The sequence below is a fragment of the Corapipo altera genome, unplaced genomic scaffold (assembly GCF_003945725.1).
Source record: "Corapipo altera isolate COAL_440 unplaced genomic scaffold, ASM394572v1 22b, whole genome shotgun sequence".
Classification (NCBI taxonomy): Eukaryota; Metazoa; Chordata; class Aves; order Passeriformes; family Pipridae; genus Corapipo; species Corapipo altera.
Window position 1 is genome coordinate 23074233 of NW_020884876.1, and position 16811 is coordinate 23091043.

Genomic DNA, 16811 nt, shown 5'->3' on the forward strand with positions numbered 1-16811 from the left:
TGCATGTCCATGAATTTAACCAATAAATAAAAAAGTCTACATCTGAGCGTCTGCTCTGGGAAAATTATTTGTTGGCAGTAAGGCTGGCTCAGAGGGGCAGCTTTCGAAATCACCTGAAAGGCAAAAAGTGAAGTGAAAAATGGATGAAGTGTGGAATTTTTCCCAGTGAAACTTGTTTCCGAATTCAGTGGGTACAGTGGAAAAACAGTGCAGTTGCCTGCAGAGTAAAATGGAATCATTTGGTCAAATATTAGTCATTTAGGGAAATGCAGTCTTCTATTTAAAATCTAGTCCAGAGGGAGACTGGTGGTGTTTCAGTGAAGAAATTTCATCTAGTGCAATTCTGCATTGAGGTGGCTGTCTGCGCCATAGATGATGACAAGCAAGCTGGTAGAATGGGCATAGGAGAGAGCAAAGCACATCTGGTCACATCAGGCTTACAGGATGGGTGCTGTTCAATTCAAGGCATTCAGCTCTATGTAATTAAGCAGTCTGTAGAAAAAAACCTGGATTTTTCTGTCACTGAAAGCTATGTCTGTGGCATGACAAAAAGTAGCAGAAACCAGAGAATGGCTGGAGTTAAGACAGTGGACAATCCTCAGCAAAGAAAAAGTAGTATTTACCCCCTTTTCTCACCCTCTGTTTTAGCTAAGATTTATGTCCCACCATGGGAAAATCATCACATCAATTTCCAAAAACAACATCAGCATTATCTTGTGGAGAAACAAAAGTTCCAGGGAACTGGTGTTGATTGAAAGTTACTTTGAAACAGCAGTGACAGGATGAGAAATTTGAACATGGAGGAAACCCAGTTGTCTGGATTTGCAATCACTTGGTGCCGTCATGTTGTTACCACACAAAACAGAGAGGAATCCTATGTGTAGCAGTGACTTCCTTATGGTCTTTTTTTTTTCCTTTTTTTCTCTTTTTTTTTTTCTGTTTTTCTTTTTTTCCTCTCTCTTTTTTTTTCCCCTGATCGATCCTTGTTGTTGATTACAGTATTTTCAAAGATTTCTCAGGACTTTATAAAACTCTCCAAGATAATGTCTTTGCTATTCTCTTAATAGTGATATGCAGTGATGGTATGTATAATGTGAAAGAAATAGTACAAACCTCTCACAATGTTGTTACAACATCTAGGAACTTGTCACAATATGTAAGTTTCCATAAGGGAAGTTTTTCCTAGCAAATGGATGACAACATTCTTGTGAATTTGCGTGCCAGCCCAGTAGCTGTTGGCAGAGATTTTTTCAGACTGTTTCCAAACTTTGTGAGAGGTAAAGAAAAGTAGATCAAGATACAGGAATATTCTACACATAGAAGATTCCTGGATGTAGTTCTTAAATATTAAATAGTAAGTTCCCTTTTCTTTAAATCTCTTAGTTAAACTGAAATTTGCTTTCGTTGTGAATTAATCTCTGTGGTAGCAGAGTGCATTATGAAATGTTTTAGGTAACTGTAAACATACATAGCACTCTTTACACATGCTAAACCAACCTATGAAAACACAAATGCCATGCCAGGCAGTGGACCATATCTGTCCAGCTACATCTCATCTTTTTTCTTATGGTTGAAGAAGCTTCCCGAGACATTCAGTCCAGTGTGCTTGAACACACATAAAGGATTAATAGATACTAATCACTGAGAAAGTTCCAGCTTCTTGTAATGCCATTTCAATTAATTAATCAATGTTTCTGGGAACCTGTTAGGACTTGGTTGAATGTGATACTGGAGTCTGAATGAGCAACAACATTGGATGGACATGCAAGTATCATATCTGAATTCAGAGTATGCAGCAGGGTCTTTTATTACTTACTTTTCTAGACCCATTCACTATGTACATGCGGATGTTTTGGGAGTTCTTCCTGTTCCTTTTTGATCTCTCCCTGTTGTCAGTTGGTGCCATGGAGGAAACATAAGTGCAGTTAGTTGTCTCCAAGACAGTGAAGAAGCTGTCTATGACAGACTGGAGAAACGTTACTCAAGCACCTGTTGCTGTTTAGGAATGGCTGGAAACTTAATGAGCCCCTGAATGTGTTCCACCCTGTCACTTGGGAAGCAAGTAAGGCACCAAAACACAGAATATTAACTCATCGCTCTGCTATCCCTGAACTGATGCCAAGCAGACACAGAAGCCTGTCTGTGAAACACAAACTTCATATATCTGTTTTATCTCATAACTTTTGTGGGAAGATACATACAAAGCAGCACTTGCTTACTGTAATGTAATGCATACCCTTATTCATTCTAATCTCAGACATCTCTCAAATCCATTGCATTGCATTTTCTGGAATTTAAACTGTACAGTTCTCAACTTCTTCACTGAGTGAGAAGCCTTCACCGAACACAAGTCTCTTCTCAGTAGCAACACTTTATGCAGGATCTAGATTTTCAGTGACATTCCTGGCATTTGTCCGTCAGTTTTTAAAACAGATACTGAACCAAAGCTTATGAGTGCATATAAATTTTTATTTTATCCTGTTCAAGCAAACAGAACTGCTGGATGATTTGACATGAGAAAAGACAGGCTTCTTAGCCCTTCTGCTTTTGAGAGGTAGGGAAAGCTTTCTGTATTTTAAAATCTGGTGGAACTGGCTGATTCAATAGACTTGCCAGTATGCAACATCTTGTATCTTTCTGTACAATTACTTTGAGTTGAATTCCCTGGGGCTGTGCTTGAGCAAGGTTTTAGAAGAACCTGGGTAGGGATATGGGAATTTGAATCAAGTTTATGTCTTTTTTCTTTTTGTGAGAGCAAAAACAGTTTTAATTTTCTTTTGTACTTAAATTTCTTTTTTTTTTTTCTGTACCTACTCAGAGATCTTACCCTGTGACTTTCCTAATTCCATGCAAAGGTTGAAAGCCTGTCTGCTCCACAGAAATTATTTTTTAAGCTCTAGAAGAGTTATTACTACTTTCACCCAGTTAGTCCTGTTACAAAAGAGAACTTTCAGAGAAAATGAGAGACAGAATTTTCTAGCTGGATGCACAGAAGTTAATGTCCTGTTAAAACTCTTGTAGAAAAGAGAGCAACTGTTGTTGAAGCTTTTGTGTTTAGATATTACTCTTATAATCTGGCAGCAAAATTAAAGGAAATCTGAAGTAAATGGAAGCTCTAAGCATTTCATTTTGGAGTCAATGCCATTCACCACCTACAGGAAAGTTCTGCAAATTCCCCTTTTCTCACAGGAGTTCTTAGGAAGGCTGTGCACATTTACCTAATGCATTTTTTTCTTTTTGATATTTCCATTCTTCTTCCTGTTTTTCTTCCTTGTCAGTCACTGTTAACAGGAAACCTGCAGGGCCTGTCTCTCTCTCCATTTTCTCCAGTACTCAGATATTCTTGCTGAGGCTTCAGTTCATTTTTATCCAATAGGTCCCCATATTCAGAATTCTTTCTAGCCTGGACTCAGGAGCTGGAAAGGACCAGCTGACTGCAGAGTAAAATGGAATCATTTGGTCAAATATTAGTCATTTAGGGAAATGCAGTCTTCTATTTAAAATAGAGGCACCTCCAAATCCTGGATACAGAGATGTCTGAACACATTAACTGCAGCAATTGGAATTTGAGGGAATTAATTTCTCTCTGATATGCACTTGCCTTAGCTGATATATATATATATGGAAATATTAAAGTGTGAATGAATTTGCAACCTTTCATTAATCACATACAGTGTTCTTGAAAGCGGGTCATCTGCTTGAGCAGAGGGAAATGCGTAGTGTAGTATAGGTTAAATACTGAGTAGTAAACTATAAGAATGCATGTTTTGGGTGCAAACGGGAACTGATCTAAAAATATAGGACTTAATATTTGCATTTGGTGGCCTGGTTTTCAGAAGTAGCTCTGTGCATGGGTGGATAAAATACATTACACAGTTGTGCAATTCATTTTGAGTATTCACTTTCCAGAGTGGAAGTATATATACAAACATATATCTCTATGTATATGGTTACACATCTTTATTCCTTCATTCCTAGCTCTCCAGTTTCCATGTTTTACGGTGGTAATCGCTTCCATAGGATAAACGTTTAATTTCCCAGAAATAATTTTGAGAATCAAGGCCAGAAAATGAAATAATCATCAACATTGGATGGTATGCATGTGTCAGGAGTATTTACTGGGGCATTCTTCAAGATATATGCAGTTCTTATTAATCTGTCAGAAACTACTATATCCTCCAAATCATGAAAGCTCTCATTTTCTGTCCTGGAAAAAGCTAAAACATAAGTAACTGAAACACAAAATGTTGTTTCCTCTAAAGCTATTACTAGCTGGAAGATTGAGCTTCACAGCATATGTTTTATAGCATAGTTTAATTTTTCTTTGTACAACAACAACAAAAATTTAACAACAACAAATCTAAAGTCCATCATCCTGCTGTTTTGCAAAATCAAGAACTTTGTCATCCACAAAGAAAACAACATCTGTAATATGAAAGTATTTCTTTTCCTCAAATACACGTTTTTATACGGTCAGAAAATGAGGGCATGCCATTAAGTTCTTTATCTTTCAGAGTAGCAATAAAAATTTGTGAGATTTGTTATCTTAACTGTTTTTTAAAGAAAACAATATGAGGCCAGACTCTTCATCATTTAGCAGTTCAGTCACTGCAAAGAATTAAAAATTAGGTGTTTCTTTATTCTAATCCTCAAAAGTAGTTACCATGCTGACTTGAATTATAATTAGCCTTTAAGTAAAAAAGTCCATTATATGATCAATGCACATGCAGAATTAATCAGAATTATTACTGGTTCTGTTAGTACCCTCCCAAAGCAACATACTTGCTAAGCAGACAGAACTTAAAAGCAAGGCGAAAATCAGGCTCACTAAAAAGCAATATATGTCATGCAAATAGGGACTTGTTATGAAGCTTCGGGATTTTAGCCAGGTTGTAAGGCTTTTCTTCTCTAACTCTAAATGAATCATAAAGACTAAATACGCATTTGGAAATTCTAAACCACAATTGTTTTTCTAACTTTAGAGACTGATTAGGGAGTAAAGATATTGTTTCAAATGCGATGAGTGAGCCAGACAACCTGTTTTAACTGGCAATTTCTGGAGCCAATTCTGAAGTGATGTGAAAAGCCTTAAGAAAGACCTTATAAAATGGGGTTAGGGGTTTTTTTATCAGATTTCCTTGCACCTTGTTCATTTCCTTCTTAGGAACTGAATACTCCAGCATTCCTGAGAGCAAAATTCCCATGGACATCAGGCTATATATAAAGTCCCTCTAATGCCCTTCACAGACTTGTACAGTCTAAGGCCAGCTGAATTTCTGAGAAATTCACTGGAACTAAGTGCTGCAAACAGATAGGGCATGTGCAAGCACGGCTTCATCAACCACCATGAATTGCTCTGTTCCAGGCTCCTGAGAGTTTAGCCCTCAGTCCTCTCCAGAGCGCAGGAGTTGCAGTATTTTGGTTAGATAGCAACCTCAGAAATTAAGTTTTAGGGCAGCAGAGGGCAACTTACAGAAAATCAACACAAGCTGCAGTGAACCAAATCCAATTTAGTATAACTTCATATCTGTTCTCCAAATTGTCTTGCATCTGGGTTTGGGGGGTTTTTTTGCTAAATCTTCTATGTATCTCCACCTTTGCAGGATTCTTCAGTAGAGTTAGGCAAGGAAAAGGCATCATACTATTTTGTTTTAAATATACCTACAAGTGAGCCAGGGTAACACTGAAGACAAGCATACCTTGGTCTCTTGATGTGATTGAAATAAGGACCCTTCCATGTCAGTGCTTGTCAGAAAGGACGCTTTGGGCTCTCCCAAGGTCTGTGACTCCTGAAGAATTTGCAGGCTGGCCCATGCCAGACACAAGAATTTTTGGAGAACCATGAGATCTATAGGCTGGAGTTTGGAAGCTCCAGGCCTGTCCAACGCTCTGTGTTCAGGTGTGGTCATGGTTTTCATTAAGCCTACACAGTTGGGTATTCTGTGTATGGAAAAGGTGAGGTGGATCCACCTTTCCAGAATCCTCCACAGACATTCTGGATGCTTTGGCATGGTTTGCCAGCTCAGAGGTGTGCACACACGAGTCCTGATCTTGGTACATTCAGACTTCTAAGAGAATGTCGGGGAAAGGTGTGTGTCCTGCCTTGTGGCACACCTGCCAGTCAGCCCAGGAGGTCCAGAACTACCATGGTCTTGGCAGACATTGAACAAAATATTCCAAGACCAATGAACTATGTAATAAAGGTAAGAGTTTGACATTTAAATTTCTCTGGCTAATTCTAGTGCATAGCACTAGATAAGAGTAAGGATGGAAATTACATTACTCCTTCCAAATTTGTGGACTAAAGGTTGGTTTAGTTCCATTTCTGTAGCATAGAGAACATAATATAGTAATCTCTTGTAGCTGAAATAGTAATGTGGTACTGAGACTTACAAGTAGGATAGTAATTTCAGAAATGGAAGTGAATTTATTTCATTGTTGCAGGAAAGCTGGTGATTTGGGTGCCTTCCTGTAGCACAGGTTTCTTTTTTAGGCAAACATTGATCTGGATGGGAAAATGTGTGTTACAGTCATTAGAAGAATAATTGCAGAAGGAAGAACCTTCTGTGGGAAAACAGTGTATCTAACAACTACTGTTCTCTGATGATTCCTTGTATCAGCACAGAGCTGTCTATTTCAGACACTGAGAGTGGATTAGGTCTGTCTGTGAGAACAAAGTTTCAAATAGTGTTAGTGGTGTGTGTCTCAGCTGTGCAATGAAGGCTAATTCTGACCAAATATAGTATTTGAACTATGTTGTGAATAAACGTTTGCCAAATTAGAGGTGTTTCAAACAGCAGTCAGCATTTCAAATGGTATTTCAACTGTTGCACCTTTTTTAAACATAAGTCCAAGTTTTAGCCAGTTATGGGTTCCATAAAAGTTGAAGATGACAGTGAGCATGAACTTAAATGCATCTTAGGGTTACCCTCTAATATCAAAGCTAGTCTCTGCCTCAGCCCATAAATGCTTTGATCATCATAAAACCAGTTATGAATATGTCTAGATAATAATCCTCATGAAACTTTGACTATCCTCTGAAGAAAATTTCAAGGTGGCTTTTTAACGTTAAATTCTGAGGGAGCTCACATTATGCTGAATGTACAGCATGCCATTATAGGGCCCTTTTATGGTTCAGGCATTTTATGATAAGAAGTAAAAATGAACATTAAAATTGTTTGTGAATAGCAGTATATAAATTGCCATCTGACCCACTAGTATTTCTACAGACAACACGTTAGAGGTAGTCTCTTAAAATATCAACATATGAAGCCACTAAAAATTATTCTTAAAATCTTAACACATCACTGGATGAAACACATAAACTGGATGAAATTCACAAGCTTGTTGATTTTTTTTTAAATACCAGTCTACCTGTGTTGTGATTAATACAGATTGCTCCAAGTCCTAAAAGTAGATGAAGTTTGAGTGCTGAAATTTGTCTTGTTGACATCCTATGCAATGTGGTGGTTTCTAAGCACTGATTTCATGAGTGTACAAAAAGGTTAAAGTAGAACAAGCAAAAGAGCCATCACTTGCTGATGGCTTTCGGTACAGCTGCCAAAATATTTCAAATGAGGGAGCTCCTTACCTTTCTTTCAAAACATAACTGTTTAACTCCTTTTTCCAGATTTTCTATTCCTTGTCCCAGCTTTGGCAGGCAAAGAAGCTTGTGGTAGATTCTTACTAGATAAAACTTGGATATTATTGTAAGAAGTTGTAGTGAGATGTTTAGAAAAGTATTGTAAATCTTGGTTACTCTGATTCCTTTCATTCCTCTCAGCATCTCACAGTAGTTTTGAACAAATTCTGAGTTCATTTAAGCAAGAGATTTAAGAACAGGAGGTGCTTCAGTGAATGCCAGAGCCGCAATGTTGTCAAACTGAAGTACAGTTATGAACAAGCCTTCAGTCTTGCTTTCCTGCACCTATGTGCCAGCTAAATCATAAAGGTCATATATTTACAACGAAAAGCTAAAACTCTTAGTCCTTCATTTTCTAACCACATTCCTCTATGGCTCTGGAATCTTGTTTGTGTGATGAACTAGTCATAATGGTCTCTCCCTTACCTTTGTGTAACAGGCACACCAGCCTGCCTTTCTGAGAGGAAGGTGTTTTCTTTACATTTCACATGTCATTGACAGTGTTAATTTTGATAGATTCCTTTTTTTTTTTCTATCTGAGTGGCACAAAAGATAGCATAAAGCATGAAGTCAGCAATATTTGCAGAATATAATGGGAGGATACAAGTGGTAAGAGGAATGGGCATTGCTTCTCATGTAAATATTACTCTTCTGAGTAACTGAGACAGAAATGCCAGAAACAAACTTGATACAGTTGTTACCTCCACTAACTTTGAATGTTGCAGAAGTAATACCCAATTGAGCATTTTACTTAATGCCTTATGCCGTGGATACACTCAAGAGATTTGAAATATTAGAGAAGACATGGCTTAGTTTCAGATCATCCAAACATGTCTTTTTACTTAGAAGCTTAGTTCAGATGGCAAATCAGATCTGTCTTTTAATCTGCTTATGCTTAGTAGCAGCATAGAGGGAGAATTGCATGGTTTTTTTGATGTAGCCAGGTTTTAGTTGCTGCAGTTTGTTTCATGTGTGATAAGAATACAGTGTTGGATCATGTTCAACTTGGCATCCACCATAGCCACTGCGTCTCTCTCAGCAGAGCTGCTACTCAGACAATCAGTTCCTAGTCTCTGCTAACACACCACTTTTTCCACTCCACATTTGAAAACATTTTAAAACTCTGTGCCATGTAAGACCTGTGTTCTACTTATCCTGATTAAGCCACCAGCTTCTTTCATTATCAATTCCACTAGCTTTGGCAAAGCATCTTTTTCTTACCTCTTTAGAGATTTTGGGGGAAGGTGGGGTTTCTTCTTGGACTTTGGCCAGAAGTTTTCTTGTGGTATGCAACTGGTATAGTCCTGAGCAAAGAGCAAGAATTTGACTCAAAAGCTGTGCATCAACCTCTGAGTGACACTTCTAAGCCTTCCCACTGAAAAGATTAAATCAAGTAGGCACTGCATATTTCTTCTGCCTGAAGTCATAATAAGCTGGCCAAGAAATTAGCCCTGGCAAAATTCAATGTTATAACGATATGGATCTAATGAGTACCTTCTCATTCTAAAATAAATTATTGAAGCTGCATTGTTCTTCATTTACTGACATTAAAGTGCTTCCATCTGCAATGACAACCTTATGTTACTCTTGCTGGTGTGCAAGACTTAGATAAACTGTAAGGGTTCTCTTGTATGAAAGCAAAAAAACCCCACATGGTTCTCTGTGACATGTTTGTCTCAGTTTATTTCTTTGTTGCCATATTTTCAACCATGGCCAGCTGGAACTTCATGTAAGAAAGCTCATTATTTTTTGTATTTTTTTATAACCTAAATTGGGGTCTTTGAGTGCTTTCTATGGCCCTCAGTATAGCCACATGAAAGATTTCTCTGGTTATAGGTTTGCTTTGAACTGTTAATGATGGATTGCTGATCAGAGCACAGATGAATGTCCAAGAATACTTGATAATTTGCTCGCCCTGTGCAGCATACCTGCATTTCTAAGGAGGGAAAGAGGTGAAGAGAAATATTATTCAACTGCTCCTCTGCACTGTCTGTTTGTCGTCAGTAATGGTATCACTACAGGATTATGACACATCTGTCTTTTAGCTATTTGAAAAGGCATTTGATGGGTAATTTTTAAGTTTTAAGTTCAGGGATATTGTTAAAAGGCAAATAAATAAGTATCAATTGGGTTACAGTGCTGATGTTAAAATTTATAATAGCTTGTGGGCATATCTTCATGATTCAAATTTATGTGGAAAAAATGCAAGATTAATTAGCAGGAAACCTTTTTCAGGAGAGTTTGTGAAGGAAAGCATATGGCTTATTAATCTTCCATTATCCCTCTTCAGGCATGGAGATAGATAATAAAATACGGCCTTACTCAATGGCTCAGTGCTGTTTCTGCTGCAGCTCTGCTTGATTCCTGCTCTTTGTCTGTTCTGTTTGTACAAATGAATGTGAAGGAAGGGGACAGAACACAGAGAGAATGAGGAGAGCTGTGGCTCATTCCCAGCTGTTCACAACCAGAGATGTCTGGGTGCAGAGAACTGAAGTATTTTACTGTCAGAGTGAGGAGGGAGAATGCCATGGTGCTTCAAGTCTCTGACTTGAAAGGAGATTCAACACATTACAACAGTACCATCTGGCCTCTCCATTTGTCATTGCTTTATCATACACTTACCATGTCTGCCCCTCTATTCCTGTGCTGCAATAGAAAGCTACATGTGACTGAAATGAACTGTCCCTTTCTAAGTTTAGGAATGCTCAGAACCCTCTTCCTGCCTTCAGACTTGCTTTGATTAGTTGGGTGTGTTATGCTACAGACCAGGTTGCATATTAACAGTCCTTAACCTCATAAAACCCATGTTTGACACCTTCTGCTTCATTTGCATTTCATGTGCTGTGTGATGGCTTGCTGCAAGAATTTATGCTGATGAATGTAACCCATGAGAAAAGTACTTCTGTATAACTGTTGCGTCACAGCTGGACAGCTGTAAACAATACAGGGGGAAAATACTATTCAAAAGAAACTAGTGTTACTATAATTACATACTGCTAAATAAATAAACTAACATTCCTTTTGTATTTTTAAAGGGCGAACCGGGTTTCATTGGTCCTCAAGGAGAACCTGGCTTGCCAGGGCTACCAGGAACAAAGGTAAGGGTGGTTGGCCAGCACTGATGCGAAGTCCCTAGAGCTGATGTCAAATTCAACTTCCTCAGCAAGTAGTAGAGACTGAGACTGTACTAATGGAGGTAAATGTGGAAAGTCATAGTTAATGGAGCAGTGCTTTGAGATAGATCCATATATATATATACACGTATATATGTATGTATGTATATATATATATGTATGTATATATATATATATATGTATATATATATATATTGGTGCCCTCAAAAAGTTTGAAGGCAAATGTCTCATAACTTAGGTCAGTAAGTTTTTCATGTTAGAATCCAAAACTGACTTGTTCAAGAGCCAGAATATGCATGACTAAAGAAACTATATTTTCATAAATATGATGTATTTTTAAAAAATGGTTTGAAAGCGTATGCAGGAATCAGAATTTTGATACTACACACCAGACTGAAAATACGGATAAAGTAAACCTCTGTTTCTTCTGTTGGCTTTGTTTCTTTGGTCATGCTAAAGACTGCCCAGTATTTTCCGTATATGTGTATCTGTTGCAATAGGGTGACAGAGGAGAGGCGGGCCCTGTTGGGAAGGGTGAGCGAGGTGAGCCTGGAGTCCCTGGACCAAAGGTCAGTGTGATTTTATAATGGAAATGTTTTGTTAGTTTTATACCTTATGAATACACCTTTTCTGCTGAGAAGTAGAACAAAACTTGGTGAGTGAGCTTCTAAGTGGAAACGCTGCCAAATACTCTACTTCAGTCCAGAAGACAATGGCAGTTTTGTGTTCACAGCTGTGGAACTGCAGTCTAAATGGACTCTTACTTGGTCTACAAACTAAAGGCACTACCTACATACACTGTCATGAAAGTGGCCTAATTCTTTCCAGCTGAAGTCCTGACCTCCAGGTCCCTAACTTTCAGCATCAGTGTTTGAACTCCTTGACCAGTGTAGCTACTGAATGCAGAGAAAATCCATTTTGCATGCTGTTTTCTAACTCTCTGAGAAATAGATCAGTCTAACTACATTTTAGTGGTGTCTTAATATTTCCCTCTGTGTCAATACTGTCAAGTTTTTCTTTCCTAATGCATCTTGAAAATAATAAGACCAATTCTGTGCTCCTTGGCCTGTTAGTTTGTATCCAGCTGAACAGTTGGGAAAAGAAGTTGTGGTAACACTCTATTTTAACCTCCTTGCATTAGAATATTTAACTGTCTTCTCTATCTTTTGGCTATCATTTCTCAGGAGCTGTGGAATGACAAAGGCCATTCCTGAAAACCACTGTTAATGATCCCTGCTGTTTACTAACGCCAATATTACTTTTCCTTTGGAAGGATGGAATCTGTGGCCTTTGCACTCTGGTGTTAAAGAATATATTAATCTGGGCGCTATTAAATTCAGTGCCTTTACAGATTCATTATCTTGATGATATCAAATGAAGTATTTCTGGTATTCCATACTGTAGTTAGTCATGACTAATTTCTTTTTCTCTACACTCCCATTTCTCTATGATTTCTCTCCTATCTTCCTTCAAACAGGGGAAAACAGGTGAACCTGGATCTAGAGGCCCAAAAGGGTCAAAGGTTAGTAGTAAAGAAACTGTCTCTAGTGGAGTAATTAACATGATGATTTTTAGGATCGATTATTTGTAACATTTCACAGAAACTTCGCTTATCTTTTTAAAAGAACATGTAACAATCTGCAGTGTTCTTTATAAGTGAAATCTTCTGACTTCCAAATTTAGCTATTGAAGTTAAAACTTATGTGTTTTGAACGCTGTGATTCTAATCCTTTTTCTGTTGTAACATCCATTCCACTCTGCTCTGGTTTCCCTCATGCAACTTGGTTTCTCTCTGTGTAACTGATGTGGGTTAGTCCTCCCACATGCCAGGGCTCTACACCTGACTGTGCTATTATATAACTTTGTGGATCCACACTTTGGTGAGTTACGAATCAGTGCTATCCCCACTACTGCAGGCTGAGATATGATGATCAGAAGTCCTACAAAGGCAAGAGCTGTCAGTTGCATTGCTGTTTTACTACTTAAAATACTCTACTTTGAGTTTATCTATCTATCCACCTGTCTCTCAATAGATATAGCTGGTTCACATATATGGAGAGATAAAATGTATGTTTTTTCTGTTACTTTATCTACTGTGCAAATTCTGTGCTCACTGGATTCCTTCAAAGTAAAAGCAAAATGAAAATATATTTGTTTAGGCGGTTATTGAGTCTGTCAGAATAAAGGTGACAAGACAATGTAGGCCGGTATGATACTTTTTGCAGTACTTGTAAGGTCCTTGAATAGTGACCTTAAGTGCTTAAGGATATGATTAAATAAGTGCCATTTAAGATCATTTATTCTCACCAGAAAGAAGCATTGGAAAACTAATCGATGGATTAAAGTATCAGAGCGAGAGTATAAGAGTAAATCAACCTCTCGTTTGGCTATACTACCCGGGCACCTCCCACAGGTGCCAAAATTATAAAGATATCCCTTTTAATTTCCTTTTTATCAAAAAATTATATACAATTTTCATTTTATCTGCATACCTGTCATGAAAATCTAGCCCACAGAAGTCAGTCTAGTGGTTGAGAACTTCATTTTTTAATAGTTCAATGGCATGTTCACTAGCTGCTGCCAAGGCAACACTGAAAGGAAAGGCAGATAGCACAACCTTGATTATGCCCTGCCACCAACCTGCTCTCCATGTGTCTTCATTAGCCCTATGAAAGTTTTCTGTTTTCTGTGTGTTTTGTGAATTAGTCATTCTCTGGTGAATTAGTCATTCTTCCATGACTTTACCAAAGTTCTCTAGATTTCAACAGGAGCGAAAGTTGCATTCTTACCCATATTAATTTCAAGTAATATAAAAACATAAGATCTTGCTGTGAAAGTGACTGTGAAATGAATTATGAATGCTGGGTTATGAATGCATATATGTTTGAAATTCCCTCCATCATTTCAAACATACTACTGATAGTAAGAAAAAGCTGTGTGTAAGTTGACAGTGATCTTAAGCGTTTCACAGAAAGGGAGTCAAGAAACTCTAATGCTGACAGTAATGTTGTGCTTGTAGGGGAGGCAATGACTCAGAGCAGGAAGGTTGAGAAAGTGGAGTCATGATCACAGAAAGAAAAGTTACACATTTTGAAACACACCTTTGAAGAAGTTGTTGACTGTTTTCAGACTGAGTGATTTAATTTCTCTAGTGTTTCTTCAAGCTTTTGATAATAATGTCATTTAGAAGAGGGGCGTTATATAAATTACTGAATTGGTAATCTGTCTTTATTTTGTTCTTTGGTATTTCTTACTCCAAACCAATACAACACTCTAATAATTCACACAGAACTAAGTTCATCATTGTCAAGTTTATCATTACACAGATTTTTCTTTTCATTAAGATCCACATTCTGTTTAGAATGAGAGGCCGGCCCTTTAAGCTAGTTTATATAAGAAAACATATTTGAAAGGGAAGAACTATGTGATATATTGTTAAATGGCATATCTGTTTTCAAATATCATTTTTACATAGGGTGATACAGGTGACAGAGGTGACACGGGATCTGCAGGTCCGCGGGTAAGTCTACTTTTCATCACAGCTCTTTGTGTTATACTCTTAGATTCAGTTCACATGACCTGAAATTGTAGCAGTAGCTCTAGTTAAAACTTGAGATGAAACTGGGCACTAGACTCCGTTGGAACATGTGTTGCTAACTGGCCTTTAATATGACTAACATCCCAACTGCAAGTCTCCTGTTCACAGTTTGTGGGCTGGATGTTACATGCCAGATGTTCTGACATTGTTCACAGCCAATACAGAACTAGAGTATCAAACTGTTTAAATATTTCCCCTTGAAAGTTTCATATATTTGCTCTCCCACTGCAGCACACATCACTGTTTACTGACCTGTTTATTTATCTTTTTTAAAAAAAAGTTTGTTTCTTTTTAAAAACAATCTTAATTTTAATGCTAATCTTTGTGTTTTGTAGTAGTATATTGTAAGTACAGTAAGATTCCAACACCACACAATCAAGTTAAAGCATGTGTCAGTGGTTAAGAGTCTAGAATAGTCTTTGGCAGTTGTCTCAAAATTTTTATGGAAAATGTATTACAGGGGCCACCTGGACAGAAGGGTGATCAAGGTGCAACAGAGATAATTGATTATAATGGCAATATCCATGAAGCTCTGCAGGTATGCAAACATAAGGCTGGATTGGCTTAGTCTGGTCTGGGAAAAAGCAGTTGGACAGCATTGTATTTCTCTTTTGCATAAACCTTGAATACATTTTGTGTGCAAAATTGTTGAGCTTGTTAATCAACAATCACTTTCTATATTTGGAAACCAGGTTTTCTGTTTGATGTTAGACAAACTGTTTCCTTGATAAAATTTAGCTGAGTGATTTGGTTCCATGTCCCCTGGAGAATATTGACATCATCTAATGAGGATAAAGCTGATTCATTGCTGGCTCTGGTGTTTAGTGCTGAATTCATGTAATAAACCACATACACAGGTTCAACAGAAGTGTCTGCTTTTCAATTCATGTAGTATAATATTGGCCTTTCTTTTTTTCCTTGTTTTTCTCTTCCTCTTCCTATAAAATGCAAAGAGCAGAATATTTGAGATTTGGAAACCGTATAACGTGGTTCCATTAGCAAGCTGTGGATTCAATCAGCAACTTGAGTATGTTAAATAGAGCAAGCACCAGTCTTCTCACTTATTCATTTCTGGAAAACCTATTTTGACTGGTGTGCAGAAAAGTGTGGAGGATTAAAGTGGGGTTACAAAAAGAATGAATGAGTGTTTGCATAAAAGCAAAGGACCAAGATGACATATGTCATTGCAGTCAAGGTGATTTACATTGCAGTATACTCAGATGCAAATTCTGTGCAGTATAACTCCACTGAAGTGAATGGCTTGCTTATGTGCAACTGAAGACTGGATTTGGCTCATTGTGTATCTGATCACTTTCTCACTGGAGCCGATGAACTTTATTTTGCGTCTACTCAGTGGGAGTGGGTAAATGTCTGACCAGTCATGAGGTTTTCAAGACTCTTATGGAAAACAAAAAATCTCATTGCCTTTACTAAAATCTAAAAGCCTGTATGTTGTTAAGGCGAAGTCCACTCTTTCATTGTGATTGGTATCTATGGGAAAGTCTGCAGAGGCATGTTGGGAGGCTCTGCATTATATTTATCTCATTTGGTTTGCTTGTAAGGGAATTCAGACACACAACTTTCAGTCATTTAAATCACTCTCTGAGTTACATGCCTAAAGTAGCCTGAAATTAATGTTGCGTATTACCAGACACAGATTTACCAGGGGCTTTAGCCCCTATATCTCCTGTATTCTGTCTTTGTATCTTAACTCTGGCATCAGTGTTACTTTCAAGCTTTCTCAGAAAACCTGCAGCACATAAAGAAGCCTTAAAAAGGGACTAAAGCCTTTTGCAGTGGTTGAAACATATTAGGAAGCCCTTATCCCATTGCAAATCATTTCAAATGTCATCACCTTCTGATCCAGGGCAACAAATAATTGATATTAATGGGAATGGCTGTGCAGGGAGGGTGTAAGTAAGATTATACAGGATCAGTTGAAAATACGCTTGCCAAATCCAGCTCTTTCAGATGGCAAACACCCATTTGTAAGTCTCTTGGTGCCAAATTCTTAGGGTCTCTGAGATTTGCAGTTCTCTCATGGAAGTACATGAGAACTTCCCGTGCTCAGCACTGACTGAGAACTTGCACATAATTTGGCCCCCTGATTTAAGAAGTTAACAAGAGATTGCAAGTTCTGGGCTACCTGTCTATTTTTTATAATTCAATAATAAATCGTCATGCAGTCTAGCAATTCAGTTACTTTGCCTCTTGCCTCCTATTCCATCTCATGTGTCGGTGGAGAATGTCTTAGTCCATCAGCACTGAAAATTGCAATCCTAAAATTGTCATCATAGTCCCAGCAAGACCCCTGCTGAGAGTATGTGGCTTTCACTTGGAAGATCACATACAAAATTCATATCTCTATCAGAATTGCTCCTTGGACTTACTCTGCAGAATTTCCCAGGGCAAAAAGCAATAGCTTCAAAAGTATAAC

The 16811-nt window shown here is 37.8% G+C and overlaps 1 protein-coding gene across 5 annotated transcripts in view; it reads left to right on the forward strand.

Moving 5' to 3' along the window:
- The window catches only part of COL25A1 (collagen type XXV alpha 1 chain), a 313397-nt gene that overhangs the window by 262323 nt on the left and 34263 nt on the right, over positions 1 to 16811 (forward strand). For all 5 annotated transcript variants that reach the window (XM_027636119.1, XM_027636120.1, XM_027636123.1 and 2 more), the window contains 5 exons: positions 10678 to 10740; positions 11277 to 11345; positions 12254 to 12298; positions 14252 to 14296; positions 14835 to 14912. In XM_027636119.1, the coding sequence (XP_027491920.1) occupies positions 10678 to 10740; positions 11277 to 11345; positions 12254 to 12298; positions 14252 to 14296; positions 14835 to 14912 (300 nt within the window). The remainder of the gene's footprint in view (positions 1 to 10677; positions 10741 to 11276; positions 11346 to 12253; positions 12299 to 14251; positions 14297 to 14834; positions 14913 to 16811) is intronic.